The sequence below is a fragment of the Chenopodium album genome, chromosome 21 (assembly GCF_948465745.1).
Source record: "Chenopodium album chromosome 21, dcCheAlbu1.1, whole genome shotgun sequence".
Classification (NCBI taxonomy): Eukaryota; Viridiplantae; Streptophyta; class Magnoliopsida; order Caryophyllales; family Amaranthaceae; genus Chenopodium; species Chenopodium album.
In genome coordinates, this window is record NC_137854.1 from 1,441,810 (window position 1) to 1,461,005 (window position 19,196).

A 19,196-nucleotide genomic window follows, 5' to 3' on the forward strand; every position below is an offset into this window, starting at 1 on the left:
CGAAATATTGCACGCTTAGAATTTCAATGTTTTAGTAACATCCCATCACCAATGTCACCCTCTCTGAAAATAGAAGTGAAAACATACCATGGTTGAAACTTAGTAATTGAAAAGGGATACGTAGTACAAAAAATTTGATAATGCAAGTTTGTTTTTACATGTCGCGTCCACATGGGAAACTTCTAGCATTACATTGCATTTAGTCGACTTTAGGTTTTTTATTTACAGAACTGAACCTTTCAGAGTGCATAAGGAAAATCCAATATCCTATCACGATATACATCAGGTTTCACATGAATAATCCCAGACAGGATCAAGCAATGCTTTGATACCAAGAAGTTCTTGTAATCCTTCACTGTTCTCTGCATCCTCAATACAGCTTTCAACTTGTGGGTATAGCTGTTTCAGATAATTAAGTATCATACTGAACTTTGCCAACTGTATGTCTTCCGGCCTCAACAGTTTCGTGCAAACTAAGCGTACAAGTCCCAAGGCAGAGGGAAATTCCTTCCTTAACAAATATGTTGTAGAGCCAATTAGAAATATTAGTCCCACAATGTCTAAAACTTCGTGATTCATCCGAATTAGTCGAACCATCATTCCAATTAGCTTGCTAAAAGCTGGAAACTTTTCATTTACCACGTCTTTATCATCTTCCTCATCGCCTGATTCAGAGCACTTAGTTTCATAAAGCTCAATACTCGCTAAAATTGAGAGCCATGGATGAATATGCATTTCACCATCACTAGACAAGTGAAGAGAAACATTTTCTTCCATTGAATGTTTAAACATGTTCCTAGATCCCAAACTTAAAATCACATCGGGCAGCCATTGTTTTGCTAAACTTACCACGCGTGCTGCATAACCAGGTCCACAATATAACTCAATGGAGGCTGTTAGATCAAGCAGATAATTTGCAACTTCAAAGACTTCTCCGGGAGCAGGAGAATCTTCAGTGGTGCTTGCAAGTACTACATTAAGCAGCTTCGCGGCATAAGTGAAAGAACTCTTCAAGCAAAAATGAAGTTCTTTCAATTGTTCCTCCCGAAACTTCAATTCTCCATGAAAGCATCGTTTTAAGATGGATATCATATTCTGCATATAGCCAGATGTAAAAACCAAAACTCTGTGTCTGTTATGAAAGATAAGGTCCATTGCTGCAACATCGACTATGAACTTCAGAACTGCGGTGCAAATGTTCACCGAATTCAACAATTTTCGTCGATAAGAAAAGGCAGCTCCTACAAGAACAAGCAGTTCGATAGAAATGATTAAAGTAAATCTGAGCTAATCACTGAGTAGGAACATCATGATCCTTCCAGTTGTAACAGGTGATTACTAGAAATCTAATAAGAAATTTCAAAATGTTTTACCAGATTTACGAAAGAAAAATGGACAGTCATTGCAACCACTTCCCAAGATAGTGAAATATGTAGACTTAGCACCAAAAAAGTTTGTACTACACATCCAAGTTAAGCTTGGTCAACAGAAAACTAAACAAAATCCGGGATGGGACACAGTTTCCAGAACTCTGTTTTCTATCTGTTTACAGTCTAGCAAGTTTGGAAATATACTCATGAGAAGCACTATTAATGTAAACAAAAACAAGACACAAAAACTCCTTGATTATGTTACTAAAACCAATCTCATACTGAATGCCAGATTAACAGGAGCTAGTCATTCTAAACCAAAAGGATATAGACAGCAATAATACAGAAAGTTAAATGGTTCATAAACCTCGTACGTAACATGTCATTCTAAGTTCAACAGATTACACAACTTTTATCCTTTTTTACCTTGTTGGTTATGGTCACTATTCTCAATAATATGGGAAAAGAAAGCAGGTTGCTTACCATCATCATCTACATCGGAGTCTTCTTGCTTTTGCCTGCGAAGCTGAACAGCCATGTTGTTACATAACTTACATCCTGACAACATTGATCCGATTTTTGCCAAACCCCCAGATCTAAGTACTTTCTCAGTACAGATGAGAAGATGATCCAATGTTTTGTTCACTAGTGTTTGCTGAAAAGGAATAAAAGGATATTGCCAAACAATCATCAATTACATTATATTATTGCAGCTACACTGATATCACTGTAAAGAGCTTCTAGCACAACCTCAGACTACTATAAACTTGTGACCTAATATCAAGGATCACAAGAATGTTCAAGAACAATGACCTCTTCCAAAAATAAAAAATAAAAATAAAAAAGCAAGCTTGTAAACTTTTCCCTACTAGTAGCTAAGGTATCAAACATATACCTTCACAAAGGTTAGTATGCAGAAAAAATAACAAGTAAAACATATCCAATAAAAGCAAATCTATCAGCTTAATTATTTGAAAAACCTATAAGCATTAAGATTTATAATTACTTACCTCCTCTTCCAATCCAGAACCTTGCATATTATCCTCTCTGTCATTTTGATCATCAACGTCATTGACACTAATAAGTTGAAGGGTCATGTGCAGAGAAAGAGCCATATATGCATCAACCACCAATGCATCCAAAAATTCACAACACATACTGTGCCCAATGCTTATTTCTGATATGACCTTTAAGCAAACAGTCACCAATTTTAAGTGCTTGGATTTGAATATAGCTTTTCGGCTGATCTCTGAAGCTAAGAGATCTTTTATTTGCCATGCTATTCCTACTGAAATTTGGTAGCTGTTCTTGAATGCTAATGGTCCTTTTCCATTAGCACATTTCCCTTTTCCCGATTCTCTTGTGAGTCTGCTTTTCTTCCTCTTTGCAGATTGCGTTATCTCCCTGGGTACTTCTAAACTGAAGTATTCATTACACTGGATAACAGTGTCTTGCAAGAGCTTTGATAGAACTTCGAACATCTGGTCAAACCATTTGCAAGAAATAGCCAGTTTATGTGCAGAGCGTACTTCAGCTTGCTTTCCTTCATTCCCAGACAAACCACGACAGTTTGAGACTGCAGCTAAGCATTGTTCAAGTAGTCCATTTGCACCAATAGGAGAGACAACAGAAATGATATCAAAAAACGAGGATTGAGCATTCCCAAGCATTGCAGCAGCCAACAAACCCTCCAGTATTTCACCTGAAAATAGTTTCTTAAGAGGGTCTCTGCGAGATGAATCGTTTACTAGGTTTCTACAAAGATGGCCAAAAGCAACAAATATTCCCTTAGTATGATCTTCATCAAGTTCATCAGAAGAAAGGACTAGATCAGTGAGAAATCTGACTAGTTCTGTGAGAGACTTTGAAGATGCTCCTTCTGATGCAAGAAACTCACAGAATCTTGCACCAGCCAAAGGAGACCTTTTAATTAGTGTGATTATACGAGTGCATGCTTCTGCTGCATTGACCTTTGATGGAAAGTACGACGGTAAAAGCAACCGTACAATCCTTTGAGCAACAGGTGGTTGATCATTTGCAAGAGTAGTCAGTAAAACATCTAAATTGACCACCTAAAGATTAAATTACAACAGCATTAGTCAACCAGCAAGGAGAAAAGTAGGTGGCAATCAAAAAAAAATACTGATGCTGTGTACAAGGCACTTTTCTCTTACCTTATTAAACTGGAACCCTCGAACATCCATAATAAGTAGAAGGAGATCAGCCATAGCAATTCGAATCGACAGAACTGAATCCAAAATTAAACTATGCAATCTTGGCAAAAGTACTTTAAGGAGTTCATGAGCTTGAGGATTGCCCATCAAATAAATTATGCCATTCAATGTGGAGAGTCTAACCTCATTGGATATATCATGCGACATATCATCAAAAATGATGGTTAACATTTTTGTAATAGTTGAGGAAGGAATGATTTCCCAAAACAAACGAAGAATACGACAACAACCTTCTACAGCAACTACCCTCACATCTGGACAATCATCTTTAAGTAATTTTTCTAACAAGAAAGACTGCTTTTCAAACAAAGTGTCCTTAGCCTCTTTTGTAGCATCTGGATTTTCAAGAGGAAACATGTCCAAGAGTAAATGAAGTGCATTCTGCCGAACATTTGAATTTGCAACCTGCAATGGTAGACATAATTCTTAATTGATTTGCAAAAATTTTCAGTTACCAGTCCATAAAGCCAATAGCAATGCAGACATTCTTATGCCCTTGCACCACTATGCTTTAGCACACAATTCTTAGAAATTAATTTTACATGACACTGATGTTTTAAACCCTTTATTTGTTGGTACTTTAAATTTCGAATTTCACATGATTTAGCAAACCAGCACAATTAGTTGAGTGTCAACCCCAGAATACTGAACTAAAGTTTTCTACAAGATGGGAAACTTCAAAAAAAGGGGCTATGACGTAGAACTTCTCACCCTTAAATTAGGCAAGATTGATCAAATGCTCAAACAACTTTTTACACAAATTCTCCAAAGAATAAGCCTAATGTCTTCGAGAGAATAACAACTTAAATCCCAATTTATACCCTACCTAATGAAACAAAGAGGAGCCAATAACATTTGGAGTGTCCAATTCACAATCCTTCCCCTACATGGTATGAAAGATCATTACCAGTTACCTATACTACCAATACCATTTAGAATGTCCAAAAATGACAGAAATAAGCAGCATAGTACTGATGTTCAGACACCAAATGCATTAGTTACATAAGTATAACATATAAATTCTTAAATGGACCTGGTTCACACTAATTTATTGTGGACCACTAACATTAGAGACAATATGATTGTTTTGTTAATAAAAAAAAAAGTCACTATATTAAAATAAAGGTTATTATGTTGAAATAAAAGTTAGTGGGACATTAAAAGCTATAAGAGGTTATTTTTTTAATGATATTTTTAACATAATGGTCAATATGAATAATAAAGATCACTATATTAAAATTAGGTCACTATTCAACATAATTTCGTACTTTAAGTTCATGATAATATTAATGGTCACACAAGTTTTAAAAAAGGTTACTATGTTAAAAATAAAGTTACTATATTAAAATTAAGGGTCACTCTGTTGAATATAATGCCAGTTACGTGTGGATAAACCTTAGGTTCACAATAATATTATTGTGAACCAGGTCCACGCAAGATTTTTTGAGTATAACATATGTTAAATAGCAGTTAACTAGATAAGCCTAATGATACAACTTACGTAGTATGTTGTTAACTGAAGGAAACCACAGAAGCAATAGTAAAACATCCAATTTTTAGCAATTAAACATCTAATCACAATATTATTCCCCTTAACATTCAAGGATATGACAATTGAGAATAACTAATCAAAAATTATTACTATTTCAGAATAAAGGAAAAATCTTAATGATCAACCATTACTAAATACTGGAATAGCATCCAAAGTACCTGCAATGACCGGAAAATCACAGGCTCAGCGAGGCGAAAAAGGATCTTCTCCACCCCATCAGTAGTCCTCTGATTGATGAACCCTCCTAAAACCCTGCGAACAGAAGCTGCAAGTGAAGCAGAACTAGCAAATGTTGCACTTTCAATCAAACCCTGTAAAAACCCATCTTCAATTTCTCTCCTAAAATCACCTTCCACACTTTTCCACCCTTTAAATAAAATCTCCCCATAAGCCTCCAACATTGACTTCCTTCCAAAAGGAATTTGGGATTTGATCATTGCCAACACCTCCTTCAGAACCTGAAGACTTAAACCGAACAAAAAGGCGATAAACCGCCTTCCATCTTCGGTTTTTAAGTAAAGAGGGGTAATCACACATCTAATTAGCAACAATTTCAAGTCCTCTATACTCTCATCCTCAAAATCAAACAACACAAAAGCTTCCCTCAATACATAAACCCTATGAATATCAACCTTTTTCCTTAAAGTTAACGACCTCGAAACAAGAAATGGGACGAATTGAGAGATTAACAATTCTCTCCCAACAAGCTCCTCCTTCCACCATAACTCACACAAGCTAGAAATGTCGGATAACAGGCCGTTATCAGACTCGAAAAGGATCAAATTATCGTGCAATTCCCGAACAGCCGGGAACAAATCGTCAGCAGAGAAGGCATTTTGGGGATGTTTTGTACAAATTAGGGCAATGTAAGCGTAGATTTGAAGATTGTGAAGATGGGTTTTTTGTTGGGGAGGTTCTTCGACTTGGGTCGTTGAATTTCGAGAAGATCTTCGAGGTTTTTTCAATGGCGGAGAAGGCGGAGTTCTGGGGTTAGATGGGATTTTGAAGGAAGCAATTGAGTGAGAAATTGAGGAGTGGAGAGAAAGAGGGAGAGAAGTAGAGATGTCTGAAGAAGGTTTAATGGAGAAAATTAGGGTTTTGAGTGAAGGTCTAGCTGATTTTAGAGGGAATTTGATGGCTGATGCTAGAAATGAATCTGCAGAATTTTGCAGAGAAGAACGAAGCCGTTTCTCCATTTTTTAGGAGAGAGGGGAAGAAGAAAGACGAAGAAGGGTGCAAATTTGAATGGTTGAACAATGGCGCTCAACTCTGAGTCTCTGAGACTCTATATATATATATATATATATATATATATATATATATTTTTTCCTGAGACTCTATATTTTGGGGCATTTGGTAATCTTATTTCGTTTAAAAACAAATAAAAAAAAATGGGAGAAGTGAAAATACTCTGTACAATTTGAGTAACAATTAAAGACTTAAAGTATAACATGTTGGTCAAATATGGATATGTACGAAGTAGAGCTAAGTCGTTCCATAATTGTACGTATGCCTTTAAAAAATTGGAGAAATGAAAATACTCTGTACAATTTGAGTAACAACTGAAGTTACTCAAATAACATTATAACTCGCTAGTCAAATATGGATATGTACAAAGTGGAGCAAAGTCATTCCATGATTGCATACGTAGCTTTACAACAAACGCTGCTATAACAGAACCTGTTGTTCGACAATTAGAACAAGATGTTCCTGTTGTCACGACGGAGTATAATCAGGCGTTGGAAATTTTTCATGAGCAGGCTGAAAATGATAATCCAAATCTTGAAGTTTGGCGTCTGAACGGACAACGGTTAAATTTCCTCCGGATTAAAATATTAGAGCATAGTACAATGATCCAGGAAAAGACTCAACAAGCACTTGTTGTACTCACAGAAACAAAGCATTGTACTACACCAACATGTTAACCTCTCATACCCTAGAGGCTAATAGTGTTCAGACAACAGAAATTGCAATAAAGTTGGTAAAGTGTACCAGTGGGACGGTAATATTTGGGTGGATAAGCATATATCAGTGTAGGGAATATTTCAAGCATCCCAAACTTGAGCCCGCTATGATTATGCACTTAAGCATGGTGGCGTCCAAAGGGAAAAAAACTAGAGTAAAAAAGTCGCCAACGAGTTTTAATAACTTATAAACCATTCACGATCACAGAGATCACTAGCTCCATAGTGGTCCTAAACCATGACTGGATATTCGGGGATGAAGGTACAAATCTAACCTAAAAGAGATTGAACCTGCAATAGTGAGCGTGATCAAGCAATAACAATAATATATCAAGCAACATAGTAATTATAAACAAATTATATACGAAATATTCGTAAATTAACAAATAATGTGAAAATATTCGGTTAAATAATGATTGTAGCTTAATTGAGAGATTTTTTTTTTTTCTGTAGACGATTGCATTGTTGGCTATTAATATTAGACAATAATTTGGGATGTAGTATAGTTAGTAAGTTGGTTTCATGAGGAGGCTCACGGTGATGTTCTATATTTTAATAATTGGCGTTTGAACGGACATTCGTGTGATTACCTTCGAGTTCGAGGTTTGAACAAAGTATAATTGTTAAGAAGCAATTGAGCAGGTAGCTGCACTTGCGGAGGCACATGCATTGCATTTCAATAATATGTTAGCAGCCCACACGCTAGAAGTGAATTCTGTTCCGACAGCAGTTGTTGCAGTAGAGTTGGTACAACTGTACAACTGGGATGAGAACATTTGGTTGGATGATTTGGATATACCGATAAATGACCTTATTGAAATAGACCAGATGTTTATTCAGACAGGTGTTCATATCTTGAACTGATGATAATGCAAATGGCTAGCTTGATAAAACTAGGAAAAAGACAAAACTTGTTGCATTACTACAGTGCTGTTTTCCAGAATTTTATGAGTTCTTCCTACAAAGAGCACTACTCCAACAACATCTATAGAATTAAGAGCATATCTACTATCTGGATCAGATGCTCTTGGAATGGTTTGGTATTTAGGCAGAATAGGACCAATTTCTGGATTCAACCGCTGCAAGATTGTTTGTTGTCCAATAGTCATCTGAAAAGGAAGTTCCTCTTGTATTGGCTTTCTGTAACAGAGATTGGTGCTTTAGAAATTTCATATTTGTAGGAAATATCGTATACTTGAATAGAGATAACAAAGCTGTAAATGGCTACTTTAAATAGGCAAAGTTGTTCCTAAACCTAGGCTACAATCATTCCTAAAGTTGTTATCTACAAGAAACTATGCAGGTCATGTATAAAAAGAGTATTTTACAAAGCCATAAATAGATTCCAAGAGAAGATCACAGGATGTATACTGTATAGCATATTTAAGCATTTTATGAGTAAAGCATATATGTCATATGAAACTAGTTTAGATCCCGTGTCATGCACCGTAATTTTTAAAAATTAATATCTACCTTTTAATATAATTAGTTATTTTACAAAAATTAAAAAAGATCTTAAAAAAAAGGTTAATTAATATACACACTACTTTGATGTGGATTGAGTCGTGGTTTTAGATGTGAAAAAATGGAGGTGGAGCTCCATCAACAAGACATCAATAAACAGTCGTTTACACCATTTAGAACTGATCCACCTCAGCTCATTTAAAATTAATATTGCACAAACATTAGGCAAGTATTTACATGAATGTCTTTTGAGTAACACTATTTGGTTAATGTCATTTGAGTAACACAATTTTGGGCGTTACAAGAAAAAATACTCTGTAAAAGAAGAAATTGCAGTATGTGTGATGTTAAAAAAAATGTTCACAAATCATTTATTTATTTCTTTATTTATTGGAGGCAAGAGTTTTCCACATCACTTTGTCATCGGTAACATTTAACCTGCCTTTCTATGTAACATATTACGGTCTTACGGATATATAGTGAATGATCTTGTCCCTTTACCATTCGGTAGTGACTTTTTTTTTTAAAGAACGTAGAGCACTCACTTTAATATGATGGCACTTCGAGAACCAGAAAGAACAGAGGTAGAAATACAAACATCATTTTAGACATCACTTTGATATGTACTCCCTCATACTACTTTGAAAGTTAGTAAATACAAAAAGAAAAGAGGATAGGAGCAGGAGATAGTGTAGAAAATGAAACCGAAATGGCATGCGAAATCAAAAAGCATGCCAACCTTTATATATATGTTTATGATTATGTTTTATGTTCCAGGCTAATTCTCATCACCTGCACAATATTCTACAGGGCCGCAAACAGAGAAATACAAAGAAAGAATAAGAGATTATTGCAAATAAAATGCGCTGCTTGCATTGCTGCTCCAGACCCATATATACAGATAAATTAGAAGTTAAAAAGCATCAATATAAAACCAGCCTCCTCAAATGTTTCTGAAAAGCCACCATCTTTTCTTCTTTTTCATCTCCCAGGGCGGCGGCAACTCTGCATAATGTATTCAACACCTTAATTAGCTAGTTTCTCATTGTTTTACAAGTCAGTTCAATTCCAAGCAAGCACGAGTATAAAGGAACAGTACAGAACTGCAGACAATTTTATCATGCTCAAAAACTAGCTCCCATAACAAATCCCAATTTTAGGTAATGAAGTCTTAACCCACTGGGTGTCATACATAAAAGGTGCCAACATATCACCATCCATTTGGTAAAGGTGCTACACAACTGCTACTGGTATTCATCACAGCATGCAGGCTTATAAAGCATATATCAAGATCTGTGGGGGATTACGGAAGGAATATTGGTTTTGACCCTATAAAAAGTCTTGTCGTAACAACTATAAGAGCATAGCTGCCTCGCAGACCCTCCTGTTTAGCCTAATTTTGCTCACTAATACAGCCATTAATCTGTCCCTTGTAACCCAACACTCACATAATGACAATACCTTCACTTCACAATTGGAGGATATAAAACAAAAAGGAATTTGAAGATGATTCTAAGATAGAGAGTTCACCTTGATCTTAAGTCTCATAAACAACCAAGAGATGTTGAATGGACACTCCAATTCATTGCATTTCCTCGTCTACATAAAACAAATTACTGTAAAATAGTGTGTTTCTTATCATCCAACTACCACTCTTCCATTAAATTTGATTTGATGTCGTTCAAATCCCCTCCCATCCTCTCCACCAACCCCACTGCCAATCCCTCCCCACCCCCCACAACCAACCCACAATATTTACGAATAACAATTTAAACAAATATAAATTTCATAGACTGTGCTTTCACACCCTCTTTTCTATAGTACACAGACGTCAGCAGCAGCAACAATGCAAGGCCATGATGCACACTAAACCAGACAGATTAGTAAAGGGTAATGAAGAGCTGAATTTACCTCCTTGCGGATAGATTGAATTGTAGTGCACTTCTGCCCAAAAGCTCAGAAAGATGACTGCATCCCCAAAAAAAAAAAAAAAAAAAAAAAACAACCCAGAAAAAAGATAAATAAGATTGATTCTTCATGAGCAGAAACTGGGCAATATAATGAATATAAGGTTATAAACAAGATTTATTAATGATATTATTAATTGTAATAGTTTCAAAAGGTAGGACAAAAACAACACACTAAACAACATCAGCAAGCAGATGGACTCAAGATAATTTTTATCTTTTCTTAACAGGAAACCCTTTTAGTTTAAAAAAATTTGGAAAATAAAATTGTTAAAAATTCTGTAACATCAGTTTAGGAATAACAATTGAATACCAATTGAGAACTTCCTTATTCAAAAAATTTCAACAATCCAATGGTACTTAATTAGTAACAGAGCCACAAGGCCTACAACCCAAAAGACCTGACACCAAATAAAGATAATGTGAATTAATAAGGTATATACACAACGAGCACATTAAGAGGAGGAGGAAAAAAAAAAAAAAAAAAAAAAGGTAATGCAGAGAATAAGCACCACCTTTTATATACACCCGGGTGCACATAGAAGTACGTGCACCAATGGTGGTTTTGATAGCTCATTTGATATTTATTTAGCTCATTTTAGATATTAAAATGAGCAAAAAATCATAAATGAGTAGAAAATACCCTTGACTTCTGAATACATAGAGGTATGTAATTTTTTTAGAGAACAATAAAATGATGTTAGCATGTACTCAATACACCCCGAACAGCTCACCTCGCTTTGACTTCTGAACCTTTGGAATGATCTCCATATAACAGGTGTCCTTGAAAGAAGTAATGAGAAATATCTTAACACCATACTGCAAGAATAGACTCCAATATATCAGTAAAGAAAAATATTCCAGTGCCACAAAACGGGTCAAGTAGACAGTTCAACAAAACATATGCATGGTAAGACATGATATTTTATAATTTTAGTGGATGTGAATGCTTCATCATTCAACAACAGAGCCTCATTCCAGAGCTATACAAGGCTAACTGGCACCAAGGGAAAAGTTCAAAAAATAAGACTGACGTAAATCTAACCTGTGATCCATGATATAAGAAGTGAACTAAATTTCTCTAAAGTTGTGATGTGTCAGCACTCAGGAGCAAGGAGGTGTCATGGTGACAACAGAAAAGATCCTAAAGTAACTTTTTTAATCTATAGACCACACTCAGAATTATAACCGACAATCAGCAAGACCTGTTTTCTAAATTGGAACAGGCTAGCATGTGCATGATTTTGAGTAAGGATTCAATTTTAGCCATATTAAAAATACAGCACTACTACTATGTATATACAAAAATTATGATTCAACAACTTTGAAGAACTCGATGAAACCAAGATTGAAAAAAATGGGTCTCCAACTTCTAAAACAAGCACCATGTTGCTCATTTGAGAATCCAACATTTTAAAAAAAATGAAAGGGTAGAGAAGTACCGAGTCAGCAGCTGCCTGCAAGGTGACATGATCTCCCCATTCACCACTCCTATTTTCATATAATTAAAATAAAATAAGTAAGGCAAATATAACATAAATAATTTCCCAATTTCAGATATACAGACTACCCTCAAACAATCTTTTGTCAAACAAAATGAATAAAAAAAATAAAAAGGATTAAAAACAGCCTTAAACAAGTAAAGAATCAAAGGGTATTCAGGACTCTCCCAACATAAGGGGAAAATTTTTTTAGCGAAACAGAACCCAATAGTAAGGAACCTGAATAAAATGAATCAAGGTTGTGAAAGAGATGATAATAAAAGCGTTTTTTGAAAATAAGGTATAGCACAATACTAATACAAGGAAAACCGTAAATCTTGGAGGACCACCATATCCCAAAAGAGTGAAAAAAAAATCCCTATAAGCACATGACCGGAATCCTTCTGACATTTACAAAAATCATAAAATAGTTCTTCAAATAGCACTGAGGATTTAAAAAAAAAAAAGGTTAAGCAAACTGTACTTTGACATCTTGTTTAAGTATTCACCATACTCCATGGGCACATATCCCTCGTAAACCTCTGAATCTGACTTGAGCTGAAATATCCAACAGTTGAGCAAATAAGAAATTACACTACCAAAGTACCAATGGAACTGTAAAACCAGCCAGATAGAAAAGCTCAAGTAACAATTTCTCAGGAAACCCACCTGAGTGACAACCTGTTGCCTCACAAACTTGTGGTGCTCTGGGGTGCGATAGAATTGATCTGACAAAGCACGAAACTGAAAAGGTGCATTAAAGGTTGAAATGATTATCAGTTGTTAGTGATGAGACGGGAACATAGTCAAAGCTAGAGTGTAGTGATGATTCTGATGAAACTTGCAGGCAGTACTTTCTAAACTACCAATGTGAGCATATGCAGTATAGAATTTTTAGTTTTATTCTAATATTAGCAGGTCATGACCATACTGATTTTAAGATGTATAACATAAAATGATACTGTTATTGAATCAAACAAAAAATATTTGACAATTTCAAAAAAAAAACACAGCGAAGTTTGAAATTTTCAGCTGGGGCAGGACCTAACAAGAGCTGAAGTATCAAGGCCAAACAACTGACCTGGCAATTGCCATCCCCCTGGACCTTGCGCTCAACCAAATCATACAACTGCAATCTGATCAAAAGTGCCTCTGTTATCAAAGCCATAACAGTGACAATTGGATTGTAATTACTGACAAGAACCACCAATAATAGGCAACATAACAAATTATATTTCTCCAAAGTGGCACTGTGCAGCCACTGTAAAAACAGTCCCAGCACAAAGTACTATATTACATAAATTTAAGTGAAAAAACTCTAAAGGCAACAAAAAAAAGAAAGATGAATTGCAATACACTTCAATAACCCCCCCCCCCCCCCCAACAACCAAAAAAAAAAAAAGGAAAGAAAACGAAAAACTGTACAGATATATCCATACCTATCTAGTAGTCTTTGATGATCTGAAGTTGCTTCATCCATTGAAGGTATTTCCCCATTAATTCGAGGTACATGCTGCATAGGCAAAAATATTCTTCACTTGAATGGTTCCCTTATACAGCTAGACCAAGGATATACAAGTCCATAAGAATACTTGATCATAATATTGACTTCCACTAACTAAACATAGCAGGAGACCATGAAAACACCACTGATTTAATAGAAAAGGAAAAAGTTTCAAATAATCACATTACTCCAATGCTGCTAAAGAGGCCTGTGCTGCTTTGGATACAATATGGCCATATGGGAGATCAGCAGTATGCAGCCCCCCCCCCCCCCCCCCCCCCTCTTTTTTTTTTGGCAAACCCCACCTCCTTACTTACTAGGCTACTACTACAACAAAAAAAAACTTAATAATAGTAGACTATGAATAAGTTCACAGGAGAAGAAAAGGGGGGGAGGGGGGGGGGGGGGGGGGGGGGGTGCCAAACCAAACAAACATATAGTGACTAGATAAACTCCAGGCTTCCAGCAGAAAACACATTCTCTATGGACTAAAATGATATCAATAAAAATACTATTCAAGTAGACAAAGAAAAAAGCACGACTCACAACAGTTACAAGATTCAAGGTAGCGTCATTACTGTATAGGACAATATAACACTAATAACTCCTATTCGCTACTCCAGGGAAGAATGTGGATGAAAAAATAATGTAGACAGAAGGTGCAAACCTCAGAACAAGAGGATAATCAACTATGGGACATATGAACACAGGTGAGCAAGAAATATGTGAAAGAATTCTAGACCCAAGGATTACTTACTGGCACAGGGATCATTTGATTTAACCTCTTCCCCAGTTCTCCATCAAGTGCAGACTCGTCTGCAAATTCCAGAGAATAAGAATAATCTTCACCATCATTGGACCTTTCTCCTGGGCTGGAACATGAACTTGAGTGTCCTGTATCATCTGCCTCCTGGGTATTCTCAAGAGCTGAGATTTTTTTTTTTTAAAAAAAGCACAATCAGAATATGCACATGATAATGGAAGAAGAACAAGGAGAAGAGTCACTCTATAATCAATTAAAAATACCAGGACAATAATTGGCAGAAGATGGTATAAGCCAGTCTGATGAAACATTGGATGAATGAAACTGCTGCTGTTCTGCATGCGAAGATTGAGCTGCATTATCAACTTCTAATCGTGAGAATTCTTCTTGTAGACTATGCGCTAGTATAGCATCACTTTCTACATAATTACAGTGGGAATTACACGCTGGGTCATAATTGTACTCTCTCATATATTGTTGATGATAACTGCTCCCATCTTCTGTATTATAATCCCCACCATATGTACTATTGAACAGAGGTCCAAAATCAAGAAGATTCAAACCCCACCGGATGACATCTTGATCTTGCTCATCAGTAGTCATCTTTGTATGTTAGATCAACCAAAGACCTGCATAAGTAGTCAATGATAGCAGAGGTCATACTCCATCAAATTTGCACACACACACAAAAACTATGAAGAATAAGTTAGGCATTTCTACATGCCTCAAAAATGGTGGAACAATCTATCCTTCCATGAATTTCAGAAATTGCCTATCTTTCTTTCTTTCTTTCTCTGTGTTTTTTTTTGAAACCCAGAAATTGCCTATCTAATGTTTCCTTAAGCGACATATAACTCAAACAGGCCCAAGTCTATAAGTTTCACAAAGTTAAATTATAATTGCAAATCAGGGATAACTTAACCATAACAAAAGCCATGACTCCATGAGAGCATGCTAAGTAAGAAATTGTAGGCAAAAATCTATTTCTAGGAAGTCCACAACAAGTATATGTCTATCATTAGAGCATAGAAAAAAAATCAACATTTTTGGGAAGTTATAAGAACCTAGATACAAGAATTGATTCAATTGCATTCTTCACAAACCCTTTGCTTATTATTGGAGTTATTCACATGTTCCTATTACTTTCCCCTTCTAATATGCAGCTACAAAACTTATCAAATTTAAATGGCAAATTAACTAATTATTTATTACAAATAATAGTCACTTATGTAAATTATTTTTTGCCATTTTGGTATGTGTCAAACTTTCCCAATCCCAAACAAATTTAGGTTTACTATAATTCAACCAAAATAGTTGTGTCTTTTACTAGGCCGAATACACAGTGGATAAGGAGGAGCACCTTATTTTTCAGGAGAATATTTAAGCCACAAGCAAACACGGAACACTATTACTCAGTATAATATTTAGTAATTACCAAACACGGAACAAATATTACTATTTGGTGAATACACTTGTGCATACTTGTATGTTTTTTGGAAATTGCCAGACACTATTCTTCCCCAAAATCTATGATTGTCTAAATCACAAAAAAAAAAAAAAAAAAAAAAAAAAAAAAGAGTCCCCTCAATTCCTCTCTTGACAGATAAAACACCAATGAAGAAAACGATGATGTGTCAAATTGACTCTCATATATTTCACTCTCCATCCAAATGAACTATGCAAGAAATCATAACTCAACGAAGGACTTTGATCAATTACAGGCTACCCCACTCCCCTCTATCTACTCCCATTGATGCACATTTTTTATCATCTAGTTTCCAAAATTATACAGCTTAACTTAAACATATATGGTGTTCAACAATGACAATAAGAACTTTGGCGATTAAACATGATGAACACTTCAGAATTTCCCAAACAGATCAGTGACCAGAAATTAAAACATAAAGAAAACCATTATAACTTCAATAAATAAAGAACGGTGATTTAACTGAAATATGGAGGGGGGTAGAGGGAGGAATCTAGAACTCTAGAAAACATACAGTATGTAGTATTTAAGACAAAATCCTTCTTCAAGTATTAAACCTTGCCAAAACCAAATCCTCAGCAAAATAAACTGGGAAGTCTATTTTTTCCCACATTAAAACAGCGTCTTGATTACTTTCCTTCCCTATATCAACAATTTAAATCTCCAGCAAAAGCTTCTCATCCCATAGGGGTTAAAAATTCACCTTTTCCTTTGAAAAGCCCTTTGAAGCAACTTCCCTTCAATTAAAGATAGTGCTTTGTAGTTTACCAACCACAATCGAAGTGAGATCACACCTAACATTCTCATAGTACATAACATTTACTTCTCTTAAGAATAGAAATCAGGAAGGCGTAACCAAAAAATACTATCTGCCATAGTGATCAAACTTAATAACCTAATCCATAAACCTTTACCTATACAATCGAACTGAGATCACACCTAACATTTTCATAGTACATAACATTTTTTTACTTCTCTTAGGAATAGAAATCAGGAAGGCGTAACCAAGAAATACTTTCCGCCATAGTGATCAAACTTAATAACCTAATCCGTAAACCTTACATATGACATTATCATCTGCCACAATGATCAAACTTGATAAGCTACTTAAACTTTGCATATGTAGCATCAATTATCACAGGAAGGACTTATCGAATCCAAACTATATGCTTCGTAATATAAAACTACGCATTCCATAAATAATAATAATTACCAATTCAACTATTAAGCTCTCCAATTAGGTCCACAAGAATAATATATAATCAGACCAATAGCCGCTTCTACTTTTCACATTTAAAATTCAACAAAAATAAAACAAAGATTGCATTATGAATCAACTAAATCATGAAACAATTACAAGTTGTGAGTAAATAATTATATAAAATTCCATGCGGCAGCAATCAAACAGCATCAAAAATAAAAGTACGGACGAAACTGATCAGAATTCAATCTAGCTGACATAAATCACTCAAAATAATCATCAAAAACGATTAAACAAATCAAAAATAATTAAATCATCAATTCAAAATTAATCAAAAACCTATTAAAAATCAATCACGTCGAACACAATAACTAACCTTTAATATTCAAAACGATGATAAAATCAACAGAAAAAAGAAAATAAAATGGATTTAAAAAAAAAAAAAAAAAAACCTAAAATAATCAAGAAAGATGAAAATCGAGAGATAAGAATGATTAATAAAATACCTAAATCGGCGATCGGAGACGATAATCGGCGAACGAGATCTGGTAAATCGACGGCAGAAGTAGAGAGAGAAAGAGAGAGGAGAGAGAAAATGGGCTTAAATTGTGGGTTGGAAGAACGAACTTAGGATGAGAAATTTTATGGGCGGTGAATAAAAATGAATGGTACTTTACGTAATGATGTGGGTTATGAAACTTGCGGAAGGTTTGGGCCTATGGATTCGGATATCATGTGAAAAGCTGACTTTTTATTTGGGCTTTTATTTGAGTATACGTATTATTATTATTGTATTAATTGAGTATTATTATTTCTTCTTTTTTTTTTTTTTTAATTGAGTATTATTATTTCTTCTTGGTTAAGCTACAAAAAGGCAATTTGATTTAAACCTCTCTTAAATTCAATTTATTGGTTCTACTTTTTGGTTGTTTTTGCTGATTAAGGTAGGTGATGTGTGCTTTCATAAAAAAGAATTTTCTTTTTGGGTTTTTGTGCATTACATCCAATTGGCCAATTGAATTATTTGGTTTTCTATTCCTTGAATTCCAATAATAATCACCCTACTTTCTGGTTCATGAATTTCACGCCCTAAAACATGAACAACAGATAATGTATGAACTAACTAAAACATGACACCTTAGAATGATTAAGGTAACACAAAACATTAAAACCATTCAAAACATTTTGAGTTGATTAGTTGTATCTTGCATACCTAATACTAATTCACACGTGAAATTATTAAGTTATTTATTAATGAGATACTCCGTGTGATCGTTATGAGCCTTGGAAAACTAGCCACTAGATTCTATAGGAGAATAGGAGTAGGTGAGTCACAATATATATATATATATATATATATATATATATATATATATATATATATATATATATATATACTTATACGACGCATATAAGTCCAGATAAGAAAATATTTAAGTGAGAAAACTATTTTCGCCCTTGAATCCTTAGATCTGAACAAGTGTCATGGTGGTGTAACTCATGTAAGGAAAGAAAGAACAACAAAGCAAAGAACAAAAGATTCAATCATGATCAAGTGTATTCTCATATTTGTAATATAGCACATGCATAAACTGATATACTCTGCAACTATGCAAGCTAAGGTCCATTGACTGGCACAGTGAAAAAATGGTGTGAAGTGGGACATATCACATATACAACCATTTCAGTGAAACATAAAAGCCCTTTTGATGGCATAAACAAGCACTCATCAATTCAATTCCAGTGGTATGGCCACTCTGTTATGGGCTAATGGAAAAAAATTATATATATACTGCTTACTGCATGTATGTTGAGGCAGTGAAAATGACTTTGATTAAATTTTCATACCCTTTTTTTGGCTAAGTTATAAATGAGAAAATGGCTCCTTTTTCTGACTTGTATTCCCTATGATTTTCATTCATGATAGTCTTTTTCATAGCACTCTTTTTGTGCTTGATTAATAATGGCTTTAAATTTGCTCTATTTCTACCCACTACTATAACAGTATTACCTCATGTACTGTAGTCAATGTGATATTTACAAGATTCACACTCAATGATTTGATTCACATGCTTTCTTCATCAATTCTTTTACTACTTACTATATGGAATAATGGATGGATGAATGGATGTCTTTTAGTTCCATATTCCATCGAGCTGTGAATTTTATGAGTATCATGAATATCACACATGACTTCTAACTCGCTTGTC

The 19,196-nt window shown here is 34.8% G+C and overlaps 2 protein-coding genes across 6 annotated transcripts; both read right to left on the reverse strand.

Annotated features, from left to right (window-relative positions):
- Positions 1-121: 121 nt before the first annotated feature.
- LOC145601940 (uncharacterized) lies at positions 122-6,405 on the reverse strand. The gene is made up of 5 exons (XM_081658030.1): positions 5,315-6,405; positions 3,545-4,009; positions 2,381-3,442; positions 1,854-2,025; positions 122-1,241 (listed from the first exon to the last, which is right to left on the reverse strand). Exons 1-5 carry the CDS (start codon positions 6,350-6,352, stop codon positions 283-285), a joined length of 3,696 nt encoding a protein of 1,231 aa, XP_081514156.1. The 5' UTR covers positions 6,353-6,405; the 3' UTR covers positions 122-282.
- A 2,878-nt stretch (positions 6,406-9,283) lies between these two features.
- LOC145602079 (OVARIAN TUMOR DOMAIN-containing deubiquitinating enzyme 12-like) lies at positions 9,284-17,634 on the reverse strand. 5 transcript variants are annotated; one of them, XR_014104496.1, is made up of 12 exons: positions 17,493-17,631; positions 14,563-14,928; positions 14,294-14,463; positions 13,472-13,545; positions 13,114-13,168; positions 12,702-12,776; positions 12,517-12,590; positions 11,994-12,042; positions 11,286-11,370; positions 10,496-10,552; positions 10,115-10,183; positions 9,284-9,589 (listed from the first exon to the last, which is right to left on the reverse strand). XR_014104496.1 is itself a non-coding variant. In XM_081658217.1 (12 exons), the coding sequence occupies exons 2-12, from the start codon at positions 14,900-14,902 to the stop codon at positions 9,528-9,530; spliced, it is 951 nt and encodes a 316-aa protein (XP_081514343.1). In that variant the 5' UTR covers positions 14,903-14,928; positions 17,493-17,629; the 3' UTR covers positions 9,284-9,527. The 5 variants fall into 5 exon arrangements, 3 of the variants coding, with proteins under 3 accessions (XP_081514343.1, XP_081514342.1, XP_081514344.1); XM_081658217.1 differs by lacking the exon at positions 10,115-10,183 and having other exon boundaries at positions 14,563-14,652; positions 14,743-14,928; positions 17,493-17,629; XM_081658216.1 differs by lacking the exon at positions 10,115-10,183 and having other exon boundaries at positions 17,493-17,628.
- Positions 17,635-19,196: the final 1,562 nt, after the last annotated feature.